Here is a 20,368-nt window from a genome sequence, read left to right on the forward strand (position 1 = left end):
TTGACTTGGATACTTTATAAATTGTTTTGGCATATTTCATAGTAATATTTTTTGAAAACCCCTCAACGCATTTGTGTGAGACAGCGTCATAGCTAGACCCTGGCTGATAGGGCTGAAGCCCCGGATTTTTTGTTAATGAACCCGAATGTTTTTTTGTGATGGAGAAAAAAATAAAAAGTAGTAAGACTTAAATGCAACAAGGCAGGCTGCAATTCTGGTTTAAAATCTAAATAAATTCTGATCAGCGAGTCAAACTTGCTTTAATTTACAGTTCACACTTTGACTTTTACCTGCTGTTCGTGCTCAAGTTCATCAGACACGTTATGTTTTCTCTCATGGGGTGCAACTTTTATGTATCGGAGGTACTGAGGTTTTATTATGTATAATCTTATATGCCTCATTTCTAATCTTCATTTGATTTAACAAACCACACAACAATTACATTTTAATGCCATCTTGTTCTGTTATTCGGGTTTTGATGGGACTCGGGAATAAAGAGTGTTTGTTGCAATGCAATTTCCTCAATTGCAAATTAAAAATAGCATCACAATGAGTTCTAAGTTTAAATCGCACAATATATAGGTCTTAAAATGATCAAACTGTCACTGCCTGTATATGCACTCTGCCCATGCTGGTTCACATTTCCATGTCATGCTGCGTTTAAATAGCCTCTTTGGGGTGCCTTGTATTTTAACTGGTTTAAAATCAAATAACATTGATGTTATCTAATTATTGTTCTTAAGCCTGCACACCAGCACTGTCTCACCATTTATCAAGCTTTGAAAATTTGCTTTGTTAAAACAACCTGGAATCATGTTTAATAGCAATCATTTTATTTAGCAGAGACGGAACACGTCTGTTGCAATGGGCAACCTATAAACTCAGTTGATGTAGAAAAGAAGTCCCGCCTTACAGGTAAAAAAGCCAATCACTGTTTAGAGACAGACATTAACTGTCAATCAACTCGAAAACATTTATGTGCATCAGCTATACAAGCCTGTAAAATTGCGTGTTTTAAAACAATATGAGGTAAAGAAGCACAATTTATTATTCCAATATTATAAAATTGTATTGCTGATTTGAAATATGTTCTTTGATCGTAATCTTGACCACCTGTTTTTGAGATTTTCTTGTTCCCCCATTCAAGTAGATGGGAGCTGCACTGTCATGACTGGAAATAGCCTCCCGAGAGCTTTCCAAAGATGGCCGGCAGTGGACAGACTTTCTAGAAAGAATTTGGCTTATATCAGACACCTTTCTTGACAGGCGCCCACATGTTGAAAACTCCTGTACTAATGCATACCTCATTCATGAACCGAGAGCTCGCAAAAACTTCCCACAAATTCAGTTCTTCAGTTCTGTTGTATAGCCAAGTTATTTCCCTGGTTAGTGGTGTTTTATGTAAAGACCCAGACACTGCACTTTACTGTTGTCCAACACATCACTGTTATGTTACTTTTTTATTATCAGAATATTAGGACTTTAATCTCATAACTTCGACTTCTCATAATTTTTACTTCATTCTAAAAATATTATGATAAATGATAATTGCAAATTTAAATTGCTGGACTTTTACTAATACATTTCTGAACTGGTGTCAGTGTTGCACTTAAAAAATGACCACCCTTCCTGTCAAATTATTATATTTAGTAAGGAAGGAATTATTCTTTTTATTTTTATATTACAAAATGGCCTCTGTGCTAAGCCCTGGATGACACTGAAGTCTAGCGACACCCCTGGTGTGAGAATTAAAAGTCCTGCGGCATTAGTTGAACCACTTACACAGCATTTCATTCCAGCTAGTTGGATAAATTATAGAACCATTTAAGTTGCATCTAGTTATTGGAGCTCAGTGTGCATGCTTTATGACCAGATTTATGGATCCAGATGGAGAGTTGGCCTAGGTGATTGAATGAAGTCATGTTATCCACCCAGCCCTGATCTGTGCTTTAGAGCTGGCTATATTAATTAAAATGAAATTAAATGCAGCCTTCAACCAGGGTCACCAAACCATCCATTTGTTTAAAGAATTACTTGGATCATTGGAAAAAGAACATGTATTACTGCTAATGGGGGATTTTTTAAAATGCAATATTAATTTGTTGACTGCAGTGCTGCTTTCGTTTGAATCAGCATGCCTTGCGCAACACATCCTGCATTGTAATATTTTTCCTTCCCACTAATCAAAGAGGCAGTGATGCCCATAAGTAAAACCACACACACTCTTGAAGGTGTGTGACATTTGAAAATATTCTTTCTTATGTAATGCAATGTACTGTACATTTAACACACCCCATGGTTTCCCCATGGAAATGCTCTCTAGGTGCTGATCTGCAACCGTTCCTCTGTTCTTAACCAAGGCATTACTTCTAATCTCACAGGATTGATCTTTGATTAATAGCTAGAGGCATCCTTCACAATATTCTGATCTCTCTTGGAATTGAGCTCCACCTGCTCTTGTTTTTTAAAAACTGGACGCTGTGGGGCCTGGGTAGCTCAGATGCTGACTACCGCCCTTGGAGTCACGAGTTCGAATCCAGGGTGTGCTGAGTGACTCCAGCCAAGTCTCCTAATCAATCAAATTGGGCCTGTTGCTAGGGAGGGTAGAGTCACATGGGGAAACCTCTTTGTTGTCGCAATTAGGTGTTTTCGCTCAACACAGACCCACAGCATGTGGTATTTGTGCATGGATTTAGTAGCAGCAGCAGCAGCAGCGCCGCCTCCCATGCTGTGAGTCTCCGTGGTGTCATGCACACGATCCACGTGATAAGAGGCGCAGATTGTTTATCTCCGAAGCAGAGACAACTGAGACTTGTCCTCCACCACCCGGATTGAGTAACCGCGCCACCACAAGGACCTAGTAAGCAGTGGGAATTGGGCATGCCACATTGGGAAGAAAAGGGTATATAACCCCCAAACAACAACATTTGAGCCATTTAAAAGTAAATACATAATTATCGAGATATATATTGGATATCATCAATAAGACATATCGCCCTGCCCTACCCTTAACTCTCGTGGCTTCACAGTTTTGGGAACAACAACTCTAGACCATGAAGCATTAATTAGTTTTACAATGAATCATAAATCAGAGTAGCTTAAAGTGCTATGGCCTCAAGACATAATGAGGTTTCTGCTAACAGATGTTTTTTAAATATTCATCTTGGTGTCTGTACTTCCTATTGAGCTCCACTGTTATCTATTGGGCTGTTGTAGATGTCATTTCTAAATTATGTTCATTCCAAGAATAGAGGATTTATGTATTTATCTTAACCTAATAAGGTCATGCACCATGCATATCTTATCAGACCACTAAAATCAGTCATTGTCTCAGGGATGCTGCATTTCACAAGATAACCCGTCAAGTGAAATGAAATCCAAAGTGTAAAAGGATCTGAGAACGGCATGAGTCCACAAAAATAAAACAAAATTCGAATGTGATAAAGCAGATTCTGCCAAGGGAAGGTTATGGAGTTGTATGGTTGCTCAGATGTGTCCTCACATACTAGGGTCCACGTTATATTCTAGTGTACGTCTAAGCTCATTTGAATTGTCTTTGCACCCATTGAATCCATCTGCGAGCAAACAAGATAGTGAAACTGGGCACAAAACTGAAGTTTTGTATGTTGTGGTTTGCAGACATGGTGAGTCTCAGGCAAAGATTTGAGTTTTGCACTACAAATGCATTTATTAGTAGAGTGAGATTTTCTGCAACAGATGGGTTTAATGCAAAATGTGGTCTTATATGCTGTTATGCATTGTTTTTCTAAAACTTTTGTGTTAACTAATATTGATTTAAAAATGTATACTAAAGGCATCTTTGTTACTATAGTATTGCAAATAGGGCTGCAACTAACGATTTTGTTAATTGATTAATCTAACAATTATTAGAATGTTTATTAGACTGTTTGGCAGTTATTGCAACAATTAATCATTAGCTCTTAACCGACTATTCAGCTTGTGCCCAACTAACAGGTTGTGTTAAATGTGCTTACTATCAAATAAAGAGGTCAAAATCATCTTTTAAAAATACCTCCTTAATGACATTCACTAAATTAAAGGGAAAAAATACAAGAAATTAATTGTGTTTTTGTCTTGTTTTCCATTTTAAAATGGTCTAAAGTTCCTTAAAACAAGATACATTTACTTGAAGCAACATATAAGATATTTAGACTTGCTTTAAGAGAATGTATCTTAAATAAGTGTATTTTGTCACTTGGTTGTACTTCTGCCGAGTGCAGTTAAGACAAGATATACTTATATTTAAGATTTATTCTCTAAAAGCAAGTATAAATATCTTATATGCTGCTTCTCAGGTGAATGCATGTTTTTTTTAAGGATTTTTATATATTTTAAAATATTTGTATTATTAATATTATATTCAAAGTTCCCAGTTAAAAAAGTTGTCTTCTGTATAGCTGCTAAAGAAAATGTATGTTATTTTAAAGGAGTTTTAGATATTTACATTTGGAAAACAATGCAAAACAAAAACAATTAAAAAATGTAATTGTTGCAGTGTATAATGGGCCGAAAACTAACCCCTCTCTCCTTTCTGTTCACTTCAATCCAATTTTAACTCACAAAAATCAAACTCTCTCTGGTTAATAAAGCTGCATATTGCCAATTTTCTGTACAATAAAAAATGCACAGTGACATATTATGATTCGTTATAATCTAGCTGCCTTAAGCGTGCACACTCGAGGGACGAGCGTCCCGTGACAGAGTGTGCCTCAGCCGGGTGCAGTTTCAATCTCTTCCCCCTTATTTTGGGATATTAGCACAACTCATAGAAGAGGCACTGACCGCACAGAGAAATGCCAGTTTCGGAGTTTGAAGTTACACTTGAAGTCAGAAGTTCATACACCTTAGCCAAATACATTCAAACTCCGTTTTTCAAAAGTCCTGACATTTATCGTAGAAAACATTCCCTGTCTTTGGTCAGTTAGTATCACAACTTTATTTTAAGAATGTGAAATGCCAGGATAATAGTAGAGAGAATGATTTATTTAAACTTTAATTTATTTCGTCACATTCCCAGTGGGTCAGAAGTTTACATACACTTTGTTAGTATTTTGTAGCATTGCCTTTAAATTGTTTGACTTGGGTCAAACATTTTGGGTAGCCTTCCACAAGCTTCTCACAATAAGAAGAGAATGCGTCTCCTTCCTGAGCGGTATGATGGCTGCGTGGTCCCATAGTGTTTCTCCTTGTGTACTATTGTTTGTATGTGGTACCTTTAGGCATTTGGAAATTGCTCCCATGGATGAATCAGACTTGTGGAGGACCACAATTTTTTTCTGAGGTCTTGGCTGATTTCTTTTTGATTTTCCCATGATACTTTTTTGTTGACACTTTTTTTATTTAATTTTTTTTTATATTGTAGACGTTTTCGATAATGACGACGTATCATTTCAGCCCTAATTGCGAAGTGTTGCTCCTAATAATTTTCACCATGGGTCTGTTAGGAGCACTGTTGTTTGTAGCTTTTGTTTTCTTCTGTCTAAAAGTATCATCTCTATTTCTCAGGTTCAGCCTGTGGCCTCCAGATCACTTCCACTGGTTCTACGTCGATTGAGAAAGCCAGCGGGGAGAGCGTGAAGTTGGACTGTGAGTTTACTCTAGCTGCTGTTGATTCGGGCCCTCTGGACATTGAGTGGAGCCTGCAGCCCTCTGACAACCAGAAAGAAGAGCAAGTGGTGAGTATAGACATTGTGTTTGTATATGAAAGAAAATGTCTTTTCTGTTTTCTTGGGGGGGGGGGATGTTGTTTTGATTTTGGCCCTGTCCAGTGTTGCTCCTTTTCCTGTCACAAGATATTGTATTCAACAAAAACAAACTCTCAAAACTAGTTTTAATGCCTCTAATGTGTCGGAAAAACAGTAGCATTCCAACTGCACAGTCATCAAGAATATCTCACAGGTTAAAGTGACACCCAAAAATTTAAATTCTGTCATGGTTTACTCAACCTCATGTTGTTCCAAACCCTTATAAATTTGTTCTTTGGAACACAAGAGTAGATATCAGGCAGAATGTTAACAATTTAGCTACAGTCACCATTCACTCATTGTACTCTATGAAGAAAAAATAAATAAACGTTGACCTCTGAATTCCTCTGACATTTTTTTAATTTTTTTTAATACCTGCTTTGATCTATTCTGAGCAGGTGCTAGTTTGTGGATGCCACATCTATCAGCAATGGAGGATGACGTCGACGCAAAAAATACGTCGACGCAAAATATGCGCGTCGATTCGTCGGACCCAAAACAAAGATGGCGGCGCCGGCGAGTAGTAGAAACACGAGTGGCTCCTCAGACTATCAGAAGTGCAAGGCGGCATGCACTAGTTCCTCTAAAGTATGGGAATTCTTTAATTTAAAAGGAAACAATTCCGTGATATGTCGTCTTTGCAAAATGGAGATGGCCTTCCATTCTAGCACCACGGCAATGCACCAGCACCTTAAGAGGCGCCACCCGGTTGCAGCAGCAGATGACAGAGCACCGTAACTTTTTTCAACTCCCCACTTTGCACTGGATACGTTGTCAACACCTAAAGTTTTCGCTTATAGCTATTAATAATGCGCTTATAGCTATAAATGTCTTGAAAAATACATAGAGGACACTGACAACGCGCTGACAGACAGTCTCAACTTTCAAATTTGTTCATTCAAAGAAAATTAAAACATAAATAGGCGTACTATTTTGTGGCTCTTTAATGTGTCGTGACAGATTGCCTCAGTTAAAGCTGCTTGTGAACCGATCATCTTTTCCTTGGTTAATTTATAGCATCAAATAGGCTAAACATGAATGTAGCCTACATCAGAAGGACTGTTGTTTTAACCACGGAAAGACGTCAGTACGGTAGCCTACAATCCATTATTCAAATTCAAATCCACCGACGTTAATCTTCTCTCTCCTGACTACTTTGTCGGACAAAAATGGCATATTATGATTGATTGAGCAGATCGCCAGTCAATCAAACTCCCGGCAAATTTTATTTATTTTTTTACATTTTATACACTCCCACCCCCGATGAAACCGGTATTACCGGTGTTATCACAAGTCGATTAATCGAATCGAAATCGAATCGGACTGAAAAAATGAATCGTTAGATTAATCGATGCATCGAAAAAATAATCGCTAGATTAATCGTTTAAAAAATAATCGTTTATCCCAGCCCTAGAGTTGGGGCTTTGTTTTAGTTTTCGGTAAAATTGCTCCCTGAACGGATATTTGTATGACTCAATGGAAAGGTCTTTATTATGTGATTCATTTCTGTCTTGTGTGTGTGTGCAGTCATGGTTTTACTCACATGGATGTGAGCTTGAGTTTTATTGGCTTGCAACTCTTAGTTAATGCTATGTATTGATGTTCGTATAGATGTCCAAGTGCTTCATGAATAAAGGTGAAGATGTGTGGTTTGCAAGCAAAAAAAAATTATCTTTATCCACACAAACCATATCATTGTCATGTGGATAATCATTAAACCATTTCCTCACTTCTCTGCAAACAGTTTTGGCTGTTTTTGCACAGAAACAAAGGGCCTGTAGGTAGATTGTACCCCCATATAGGCCTATATGTGTGCTGTGTTTATCTGCTATAGCACCATCATGCAGAGATTACCTCATACTCTTCCTCTCCAGAGATTATGCATTTAGCTGGGGACAGAATTGGGTCAGGAGCCCCTGATGGTCGATCTCTCTTTGGTATCTTTGCACCTTTCTTCCTCTCTTTCTCGCCCTCTCTCTTTATCTCAATCTTTTTTTCTTCTCAAAGCTCATCTGTCGTTCCACACAATTTTTCATTCTATTTTTTGTTCTCTCTTTCGCCTTTCATTCCTCCCCTGCTCAAATGCTCAGTTTGCTTCTGGCAGGGTTTTCCTCAAGGGTATAGACACTTCACTCTTCCTCTTGTGTGCTGCCAGGATTTGCCCCAGCACTTGCGATTTGTCATTGACCCACTTCATTGTTTTTAATGGTTATATGAAGTTGAAGTTTGGACACTTCCATCTTTTTTGTGTTTTGGGAGAAACTGATCTAACGGTTACTGTGCCCCACTTATTCCAGTGCTTCCTCCAGTACTTTGCAATAAGTATGCAGTTGTTTCCTGGTTTTGTACTTAAGCAACAAGGCAGGAAAGTCTGCTACATTATAAATATTGTCACAGCTAAAGACTGTTTATAGGTATGATGCACAGAAGAGTGTCTACAACCACTTCAGCTGTTCATCAAATCAAATCACTTTGTTACACTACCATATACACAAGTGCAACAGTAGGTGAAAGTCTTTTGTGCAGTTCCGAGCAACATGGCAGTTATGACAGTGACTAGACATAACCAATTTACAATAAACAACATATTTACACAACACAATTAACTTATCAAATGTACACATACTTACACATCACAATTCTAATATACAATGTACAGTAAACAATTCACACAATATAGAATACACATACATTAAAAAATAAGAGTATATATAAATATATATATGCAGTAGTTATATTGTGGAGAATATATTTGACAGTCCAGTGTGAGATAATAAGATAAAGATTAAGAAAGTGCAGTGCTGATTATTGATCGTGAGAGATCAAGTGTTCAAAAGTCTGATTGCTTGGGGAAAGAAGCTGTCATCTAGTTGGCCGGTGTGGGTCCTGATGCTGCGATACCGCCTGCCTGATTGTAGCAGTGAGAGCAGCCCATGACTCTGGTGGCTGGAGTCTCTGATGATGCTCCGAGCTTTTTTCACACACCGCCTGTTATATATGTCCTGGAGGGAGGGAAGCTCACCTTCGATGATGTGTCTGGCAGTTCGCACCACCCTTTGCAGGTTTTTGCGTTTGTGGGCGGTGCTATTGCCGTACCAGACGGTGATGCAGCCAGTCAGGATGCTTTCTACAGTACTGGTGTAGAACCAGGTGAGGATGTGGTGGTTCATTCCAAACTTCCTCAGCCGTCTCAGGAAGAAGAGGCGCTGGTCAGCCTTCTTCACATCGACCTCAGTGTGGACGGACGCTCACATGACACCGAGGAACTTGAAACTGCTGACTCTCTCCACCGGTGCTCCATTAATGGTGATGGGGCTGTGTTCTCTGTCTTTCCTCCTGAAGTCCACTACAAGCTCCTTGGTCTTACTGACATTGAGGGAGAGGTTGTGCTCCTGATACCAGCATGTCAGAGTACGCACCTCCTCACTGTAGGCTGTTTCATCATTGGCAGTGATCCGACCTACCACTGTCGTACTGTCAGCAAACTTAATGATGGCATTGGAGCTATGTGTTGCCACACAGTCATGTGTGTACAGGGAATACAGGAGTGGGCTGAGAACACAGCCCTGTGGGGCTCCAGTGTTGAGGGTCAGTGATGAGATGTTGCTGCCCATTCTAAAATATTCACAATATAGCATGGCGTTGATTGCCTCATTTCTGTATTTCCTATAAATGTTATTTTCTGGAATATCATCTGCGAGGTCCTGCTACTTGTAGTCTGAAGAAATTTATTTACATGGGCTATAATTTATACATGATTGATGTCAACTGGTCAAACACATTGCACACCAAAACTCATATGCTTACTCACAAACTTACGAAAACATCAGTCATAGAGATGGTAGTGGCATTTTAAAGTAGCCCAGTATTTTGCCAATAATTAGTAAATAATGCAATCAGTAAAATATTCTGTCCCATCAAAACATTATTGTTAAGCGACTTTAAACAAAGATGCGACCTATCTGTGTTTTTCCTCAACACGATTTTGATCCAGGTGATTTTGACCACTTATAGTATGGTACTACATAATAAAGTGTTAACATTTTATTTTTACTAATGTGTATTAAGCAATTTTATTCAGTGCCATCTTTACACTAGGAGATATAATCTTTGACATAACAGAACATTTCTATGTGTTTCATGTCATTGTTGTAACATTATTTTGTGGATTTTTAGCATGGCTTGAACGCTATTGATTATTCGGCATCCAGGACTAGAACTATAAACCAGCCTTGACAACTGCTATTACAGTACCTACAAAGTCACTCTTTTTCTAGGTGATTTAAGTAATATGGCTCTTGTATTTGCAATTATGCCGAGAATGTGGTTGTAATTGAGGGAGACTTTCTTTAGTATTCCCTCATTGTTCTTGGAGGGCTCTCCGGTGTCAGCTTATTACACCTCTTGATTGCACAGTTGAAGTAATCAGCTGGTAGTAATTTCCAGAGGGGTTGCTTTCATTACAACTTTTATAACAAACTATTTGGTTTTTGCATGGTACCTAGTTTTACTCATATACCATGCTCTGCTCAATATTGTTTTTTACTTGGCCCAAACTGGGAACCATTCAATGTATTTTATCAGTAATTCTTTGAAGTAGGCCTAAATGTCAAGTGTTGCTCTAGGTATCTTGTCGGTGTCAGATTGAATCAGATGTGGTTTGTTTTTGAATGATTTGTCCATGAAAAAATAAATCTGCTATTAAATAAGTCAATGAAAAGGGAGTTATAAACAAAGGCAGCTTACTGCCCAGTGTTTGGTCTACCAGAGTATGCCTCCTTTTCATCTCTCACTTTTGATGCAAGATAAAAGAAGAGGGCTTGACAATGTACAAAAACATGCAACATTTTTGCAAACATGCCACCTTTTGAAGAAAAAAAGCATTTTCTCTATCCAACAACAGTCCCTGAACTGAAACAATGAATCAGCCTTTGAATGTGGAACCCAATTTTTAAACGATTGCATTCATTGTGAATGTGTGAGAGTCTTTAGGGGACAGTGAAGCATGAATGATCCTCTTGTTTGCGGGATGCTGCTGACGAGTTGAAGAATTTTATACAAAACTGCATTGGTCATTAGTATTTGCATTATAGTGAAGAATGGATGGGAACTGGGGGTGACATTGTACTTATACTGGCTCCATGATCTCTTATATACAGCACCTGCTTAGATTGAGCCTGAATAACAATAAGAAATGCAAAACAAAAGGATCATATAGACATGTAAACAAGAGATGGGCGTTTTTGGGTAGTTTTGTAGACGAGTACTCTAACCCACAAAAAAAAAAAAAAAAGAGTACCTGATTACTCGTAAAATAAAATGCACTTTAAAAATGTACGTTAATCTTATATTGTTTTATTCACAAACGTTACCAAGAACGGTTTTAAAGCAAGATAACATCTTTGCATTCCTTTTGGAAAAAAATTGAATTATACAATATGCATTAATTAAAATGGAAAACAAAAAAGAATTAAACATAACAGTAAAAAAACATTTGCACTCTCCTGGAGTTTACATAGAAACCATTACTGACGGCATGAGGGTAATGCACATATATAAATTCTGAGTCTACATAAAGACTGTCTTCTGCCACTGTTAAGACATTTTACGCACACATACGCACATAGTGGTCTGATAAGCTTCTGTGTTCTCGTCGCATTTTTTCAACCATAAAAACAGATCCTCGTCTGTTGGTTTTCAAGACTCAAACAATAACCAAATACAAATAAAGTAGAATTCAATAAGGATTAACATATTAAAAGTATTGCCTTTTTATTTAACTTGGATTTGCTTTTGAATCCCAGACCCCATGATATCTTCTCTCATCCAACACCTTAAAATTAATTTACGATATTCAGGTAGGGTTTTTAATACCGGGGTAGTTGGTGCAGAACATGTACTCCCTTACTCAATTAGTCATGCAAAAGTCTAATGTAAATAATTGTCATTGTAAAGAGCAGAGGCGTTTCCAGCATTGAAGGACATCCGGGGCTTAGCCCAGACAATTAAATTTTCACACTAGCAACCACTTCCCCGTAGTCCAAAGCTGGTGAGAGGGTATTCTTTGAGTTTTGCTCTGGCTGGGCCTGTTTCTACAGTTCCTAAATCTTCCACTCTAGTACTATCCTCAACATCCTCTCTCCTCCCTGAATCATCTGTGATGCAAAAGAACAGATACAGCACATAACTTATTGCAAATCAGCTTCAAACAACTAATTCATCAAGTGCTACATATGTCAAATTGTGGACCAATACCATTGAAGAAAATGTATTGGGAAGAGCAGATCAGTGGGATTGCCCTAATATCTGTCATGATTCTTGAATTTTCATGTACATTAACATAAAGTCATCACAAAAGAGTTATATTATAGTGAGTAAAGTGAGGTAAAAAAAATATTGAATATAAATAATTTATATTTTTTGACATAAATAGTCAAAATGATGTATAAGATCCTAAGTTAAAGCAATACATGAATGACTTTAGTTTAAGTTCATTGACACACTATGGCATCGAACTGTATATAATTCTCATCATCTCTATGAGAATAATTCATCTGTCAAAATCCTTTCATTAGGATCATTGAGATAAACAATGTTTCACTTTTAACTTTCTCTAAAGTAAAGTGACTTATTAATTGTTACCAGTTTCCATGCCTGATTCTGGCACAGCTGCTGCTCCTCAGTCTGTTGCTCATCTTTGCTACACTCTACAAAACCATTTAATCAAATCAAAGTTTATATTTCCTACAAACTAATATCACAAAAAAGTCACACATATATTTTATGTTAATGCTTATTGGTTATCCTTAGCGAAATCAACACCTGATAAACAAGAAAAGCGCGCTCCGAACAGGTCTCGAACCGCGGTCTCCGGCGTGAGAGGCGACTGCTTTAACTCAGAGCTACCAAGCTGCGTCAATTTAAACAAGGAGGTTAGAGGCTACAACTCTTGAGGTTTAGCCTACTGTGGGTGAAAGCCAGCTAGATGATGATCTTAAGACTTTAAGGACAAAAACAAATGTGAATTCTTACCCACTGACTTCTTTCGGAAAAATCCCTAAAGCCTCATTTGCTTAATATTTGCTGTCTTTCCTGCTAATTGCCATTAACTCGCCACTAAGTAACGTTAGTTGATGACAAGGACTGTGCAAGCTCCTCCTCTACCTGCTGCATATTCAACAGAGAGGAAGAAACGGAGTCGCCCATAGGCTACCGACAGCAAAGGAACTTATTCTATAGGCTAGATTATGCCTATGTCTATTTTTACAGGCTGTATGCAGTATGTGCAAAGCCAAAGCACAATGAAATAAGGCAACTTATGATTTCGGGGGTTTACATAGGCTTTTGTCCGGTTTCATATTTGTCAAGTCAACTATTCAAAATACATTCGGGGCTACACTCAAAACATTCGGGGCTGAAGCCCTGGCAAAATCGGCTGACGCCGCCTCTGGTAAAGAGCTTTTTGTTTTACATTTCATGGAAACTTTGAATAATGCATATTAATTAAAATCATATTGTGAGACAATTGGATAATATGGACATTGAATAAATGAATAGGTGTTTGTTATATAATATTGCTTTACTTTATTACTTAGAAGATTATAACCAGAAGACTGTGTATGGATGTCAGTCTATGTTTCCCATTGCTATATAAAGGCCTTGTTGAAGTGGGTGGAGGCATTCCCAGCAGCACGTACTATGGGTCAGGACTTCATCTATTGTTGGGTAGTGATTGTAGATGATGATGTAGACTGGCAGAGCTGCAAAAGCTGCCCGGGCAATAGAGCAGACTGATCTCTCAGCACAGGTGATTCAGTCCTGCTTTGCATTTCAAACAAGTCTGATGTGGCCCTTGAGGAAAATGCATATACCTACAGGCATACAGAACTACACAAACAAGTGCAAACAAAACACATGAGTGAACACATGGACACTTTGATTTTAACAAGCCACATGGTGTCCTTGAAGACTTGACTCGAAAATAGTGGTGAAATTGCACACCGCTGCCCACATATTATGGATCGGCTTCTCTTAAAGGCCAAATTATTAGTTCTGCTTCACCTCATAAATGTATTTTCATTCTATGAAGGATGTTATCCTAAAGTATGTCAAATAGTAGGCTATTAAAATTTTACTATGAAAACAGAGTGCTTGTGTTTTTTTTTTAAGGTATATATTAGAGGTCGACTGATATTGGTTTTTTCAGGCCGATACCGATCTTTTGAAATCCGGGTCGGCCGATGGCTGATTAATGCTGCCGATTTACTGTGCTTGTTTTTAACCTCTTATTTGAACCTTTTATTTGAAAGATAAAATGTAACACAAATAATTACTTAAGATAGACAACATTTCTCAACAAAAACATTTATTGAACACTTGACCAATCTGCACTTGTACACTTAAAATTAAAAATGTATAATGTAAAAACATATTGTATAAATAATGTATAACAAATATATTAAATAAACAAAGCAGGTGTTACGAACTGCTCCGAGACACGAAGGTTGAGATCCAAATGCAGCTTTAATTAAGGGGTAATCCAATATTCAGAGCATCCAAGAGAAGCACAGGCATAACTAGAGATGGGTATTGTTAAGGTTTTAATGGTATTACTACTCTTACCGATACTGCTTATCGATCCGATACATTAACGGTATTCTTAACGGTTCTTTTTGTTTTATATATATATATATATATATATATATATATATATATATTACACAAATATAAACGTTATATAGGCACAGTGATTTCATTTCAGGAAGGTCTACTAACATTACTGTTCAGGTGTGGTCTAAAAAGAAATCTAGTAAAGTAATCAATTGTAAAATAACACTGCATAGTTTATCATAGATAGATTAATGCTTATTAATGCAGAAGTTATTCATTCAAGAGCTGTAAGTGATTTTCTCTTTGCCTTTTGTTGTTTGATTCGCAGTAATGGCTCAATCGTCACATGTTTAATAGACAGCTTCCCCTTTAAGACCTAGTTCAGATCTAATAGGCTCCTGATGCACCATATTTTCTCCCCAACTATTTCCATAACTACGTCCATTTAAGACATAAACTGTGTTTAAGTGAATCTCCAAGCCGGTCGTTTTGACATATTTTTGTGTATAGTTGATCGTTTAGACACGCACATGAAACCCAAAGTAGCCTATACGTTGCTTGTCTCTTTGCGGTGAGTTTCGGAGCACGCACCGCCTTGGGAACGGTATCTCTTGCGCTCTTTTTATTATTAAACGCGTCCCGCAATTTAGCAACAGTAGCATTTTACAACAATCACCGATCGTGCTGATTCTGACGTTAAGTTTGAGTTTTAGGGAGAAATGTCAGTGCACCGCTGTGAAGGGAAGGAAGTTGTGCTAGACAGAATGCGGCTTATGTATAAATATTCTTTTTATAATCTTTGGAAGGCGAAATCTAAAATAAAATCAGACTAATAATCACAGATCTAAACCAGGCTATGTTTGAATGTTTAGTTCTGTCACTCATTAAGCAGGGCTCGTTTTGTGCTCGCTGTGGCACCGCAGTGAGCTCTGCTCTCTCTCTCTCTCTCTCTCTCTCTCTCTCTCTCTCTGACTGCGAATAGCTAAATTTCATCACAGACAAATGGTTTCATATTATTATACATAGAAATGGCTGGCGAGATAAAATAACTTTCTCTTTATAGCAATAAAGAATGTATTTTCTTAATTTCTCCAGTACCGACAGCAGAACCGATAACGTCCGAGCTTACCAAAGCCAGTCCTTCACTAGCATATAGTGCGTTGGTATATTTTTATTACTTATTTATCTGCATTGAGTGACAAGCCTCTCAAATATAAGACACACAAACAGAACAAATAAAAGTCTCAGATTCACTGTCTGTAATTGCAAAATTCTTGTTTACTTATTGTGACATGATAGCAACCCTTCTGCTGTGATAATGCAAATTCAACTACGCTATCAATATCCAAAGTAGCCGAACGTCATGTCGGCCTATCGCGTTTGTCACGTTTTTTCTTGAAGTTGGCAGTAACATATCAAAAGTTTTTAATTAAATCTAAAGAAGTTATACAAATTTAACCCTTACTGTTTTCTCCAAGGAACTTAGCTCCTTCCTTAGGCACTGGATGAGGTCTGCTCACTCTGCTGGAAAATGACTCTAGGGGCAGTGTGCGTCGAACACGTGTTCCACAACAACACTAGGCTGCCCACAGATGCGCCTGCCTAATAATCGGCTTGATATGCGTGGATATTGGCCGATGCCGATTATTTAAAAAATGCAAAAAATCGGCCGATTAATCGGCCGGACGATTAATCGGTTGACCTCTAGTATATATGCTTAGGATTGCAATTTTGGATCCTTTGTTCTCCGGTTTGAGCAGTTTTCTGAGATCTTCCAATAAATATCTTGTTACGTGAGGCGAGGAGAAAAGGAAGGCTTTCTTGGAAGAACCACAGCATTTTCTTGTTCCCAGACTTTGCCAATTCGACGAGAGAAATGTGATCGATTCAGGGAATGCAAGAAACTTTTAAATCAACAGAAGGTAGCTTTAGCACTGATATTCCCGGCAAAATTGAGAATGGATGCTAAGGGTGGCCGTAAAACATTCACATGCCCAAAGTAATTCAATGGAGTAAGTAATTTTGTGGTACCCACATTGCAGCCGAATGGACTGGCTCACTGAACATTTGTTTGACTGTTTGAAGATTCTGTGTGCTCTTTGTGCTGATCCACCTAGCGGTTGGAGTTTATTTTGTAGAGCAACCCCCTTTCAGGACTGTTTTGTGGATGAATCTACACACTCTTTGTGCTTATTCCGCCTAGCGGCTGGAGTTTATTTAGTAGAATAACACACCTTCAGGACAGTTTTATGGAGTAGCATACACCCCCCTAAAGAGGCAGATACTCTGGAAGTGGTGATTACTGCTTTTGGAAAAGGCCATGAGGCATCAGTGTATTACTCCCTGCTAATTCAGGGTCTGGGGGATTGAGCTTTAAATTCTCAAGAGATTATGGGACAAAGATTTAAACTTGGATTTGGAGGAGGGAGTGTGAGCTAGGATTCTAAAAATATCAAGTCTGCATCTAGAGGTGCAAGTGTGCGCCTTATGCAATTCAAGATTTTACATTGATTCTATTGGACCCCCGTTAGATTGTATAAGCTTGGTCTTAAAGACACACCCACCTGCTGGCAATGCCAACCAGAAGATGGGGAGACAACTCAAGTTTTTTGGTGGTGTGTTAAGATCTAAGAATTCTGATTGAGGGTTCAGAGTTTTATGTGTGACATATTGGGCACTCAAATTTCAATTTACCCCAGACTCTGTATTTTAGGCGATGGGGCGGTCACTAATATAGGGTATAAATACATAAGAAATTGGGTCCTAGCCAGTGTCATGATCGGTAAACAGATCATTCAGGGGGGGATGAAAGTCTGCTGGTGCACCCTTATTTCGGGAGTGGTGCATGGAGACGGGCAGGGTGGCGGCCTTTGAGATGTCCGATAGAAGGCAAGGCAACCTGGGGGTTTTTAATATGAAGTGGGGCAGCTATCTGAACTTTTTGGAAGGCTGTCGGGGATGGGCAGTGGAGAGTTTAAATGTGTGTTATCATATATATATATATATATATATGAGTATATATATATATATATATATATATATATATATATATATATATATATATATATATATATATATATGAGTATATTATTAGTATCTCACAAAAGTGACACCCCTCACATTTTTGTAAATATCTGATTATCATTTAATGTGACAACACTCAAGAAATGACACTTTGCTACAATGTAAAGTGAGTGTACAGCTTGTATAACAGTGTAAATTTGCTGTCCCCTCAAAATTTGTGTAGGAACTATTAAATCTGAGGTGGAAACGTCCCCCTCACTTTTATAAATGACAAAATTCTTCCCCCCCCCCTTTTTTATTATAAATTATAATTACATTTTAATGCGTTATTTTGCTTAATTGTAGTGCAAGGGAAAAAATTGCAGCCATTTGCCTAAAGCCTTTAAGACCCTGCAGAAGCCTCTGCCAGCTGGTTGCTTCAGTCCCATTGGCTAGTGCTCACAGTACACATTTTGATTCAGCAAATCAGTTAGACTGAATGCAGACAACGTGAGTTGCCTGCGATGCCAGCCTGGACAAACACTGAGCTGCAATCTACACGAGATAAGACTTGAGCAAACAGAGAATTCATCTTTGACTAGTTAATGTTGTTAAACAGATGAAAACATTTGACATTTTGTTAACTTTATTTGAGTTTTAAATCTATAACCGCTTTATTGTTAATCTTTTTCACTAAAATACTGAATGACCATTAATGTCTCATGTAAAACCACCTGCCAAAAAACTGAAGAGGACAAACATTTGGGGATTTCTTTTCATGAGTCATGTGTAACAGTATAATCTAATGTCATTGCATACTCTTAAACAATATATCGTACTTTGACATTTCCAAGTTTTTTGTTTGGCTGTTATGTTGAATTTAGATTAATGGTATGGTGATATTTGTGGCATATCTGTTTTAGAAAAAAATTGAAAAGGTCAGTGAGCAAGTAACCAACAGTGTAGACAGTGAGGTGACACAAGCTTCTGAAATTGTTCAGGTAAGATCATATTTGACATGCACATTAAGAAATTTTTGTGTGCTTCGATTCTTTGGTTCTGGCAGACTGGACCGGAGTATGTGAGTGGAGTGTAACGGCAACAATTTCCTCTCGGTGCTCAAAGCATACTTTAATCATTCTGCTCCAGCTCCACTCTGGGTCCTCGCTTCCTCCTCTCTCCTGGATTAGAGAAACCCTGCACCGTTTTTGCTCCATGGCAAAATTAGCACCTAATTTACCTCTCCACTGCAAAGTTATTTCAGTATGCTTTTTAAATATCACAGCCCTCAATGTAGAAGGTGTATTAAATGAAAATAAATACACAATACTATGAGAAGAGCTACAATCTGCTTTATTGGAACACTAACATTAGCCCAAAACTAAATTAATTATTCTGATAGCTTTTAAAACATGTCTGCAAAATTCTCTGGATTTAATAAATAAAATTACTTTACGAAAATAACATTAAATTAAAAATATAAATTACCAAACAATTTTTTTTTTATATATATTAATAGACTTATGTATTATTTCCTAATTATTGCCTATTATTTTCTATTATTGCACTTTCTTAATTAACCTTGCCCTATAATTCTGTGAATGAAAAAATTACATTCTCAATGTTCTACACTTTTCTTAATCAAAACTAGATAAGACTATGTCTAATGCAGAGTTTTTTTTTTGTTTTTTAGAAATACTAGCTTTTAATTATTTTTAAAGATTTAAAATGTACCTATCTCTATATGCATTTTCTAGGCTTCTTCATCTGCAAATGTATAATGCATAAATTAGCCTATGGCACAAATTCATTTAGATGGCAAAACTGCTATGACAATATTAACATATTGATTAGTTCAGTTGGTGTTTTAGGGGGTTGAATGTTCAGTTCTATTTAATGCGAGATATAATAGCCTACAGTTAAGATTGTGATGCATTAGATTAGAATGATTATTCAAAATATTGAATAGGAGAGAGAGAGATATTGGCCTATATATGTATTACTGACATTTAAATTTTCTCTCTGCATGTGAACTGATTATCCTCTTGTTTTCTGGACACTTTTAGGATATCACAACAAACTTTTGATGGTGGCAATTACCTCCCCACTCACGTTCTCCTTCACAGTCCCGTCAATAATTTTCAATATACGTCAGCTGATGTAGAAATAAAGAGATGAGACACGAGCATGTAGATAACTCCAGCTTTACCCCAAGCTTACTATAATAGGGAGCGTGAACTGAATACAGAGTGAAAGCAACCTTTACGCGGGAGGTCGAATATTACCAAGTGCCGCTAGATTTTAAATGTGTATATATATATTTTTTTTTATCACATTCTTTATGGTTATATCAGAAATGCCATCATTCCTTCATGCCAAAAGTGTTTTACACTGCTTAACAATTGGTGAATTATTGCATTAAAGGCCTTTGACAGGTGTTGTGCTCATGATGGAGCATTAGTGGAGCTCTCTTGAAGCGAGAGAAAACAATGACGTACGTTTGTATGTTTTTTAAACCGCTCCAGGCAAAACCATGCCCCTCCAAAGTACAATGACCTCTTGTATGTTAAAAGATCAAGGAAAATTAGATTTCTTGTGTCATGACCCCCTTTAAAAACTCCTTTCAATATGCCCCTTTGATCAGTAGAATTGAATGGGTGGTTATTAACTAAATGTTTTGTTTTGAAAATAATGTTTCTGTACCTCTGTACCTGTGTTTGGGATGTGGACCAACAAGGGCACTTTGTTCAGGTTGCAAATTTGAAAGGGCAAATGTTTCACTTGTGCTGAAGTACGTTTTTGAGATAAGAGGGAGCACTGAGTTTGTCTTTGTCTAATTGACGCTGAAAAATTAAGTTTTAGTCTATATCTGAACATTAGTCTGACCTTTCACATACAAGTGTGCATTGCAGTGTGCATTGCAGTGTTTCACACCCACAGAAGTTTTAGGTATCATTTCACCAACATATGAACTTCATTCACTAAAACTT

The 20,368-nt window shown here is 37.5% G+C and overlaps 1 protein-coding gene across 1 annotated transcript in view; it reads left to right on the forward strand.

Moving 5' to 3' along the window:
* Positions 1–20,368, forward strand: part of LOC127636193 (coxsackievirus and adenovirus receptor homolog) — a 60,777-nt gene that overhangs the window by 28,264 nt on the left and 12,145 nt on the right. The window contains exon 2 of the mRNA XM_052116620.1: positions 5,527–5,696. Coding sequence (XP_051972580.1) covers positions 5,527–5,696 — 170 coding nt within the window. The remainder of the gene's footprint in view (positions 1–5,526; positions 5,697–20,368) is intronic.

The sequence above is a fragment of the Xyrauchen texanus genome, chromosome 43 (genome assembly GCF_025860055.1).
Source record: "Xyrauchen texanus isolate HMW12.3.18 chromosome 43, RBS_HiC_50CHRs, whole genome shotgun sequence".
Classification (NCBI taxonomy): Eukaryota; Metazoa; Chordata; class Actinopteri; order Cypriniformes; family Catostomidae; genus Xyrauchen; species Xyrauchen texanus.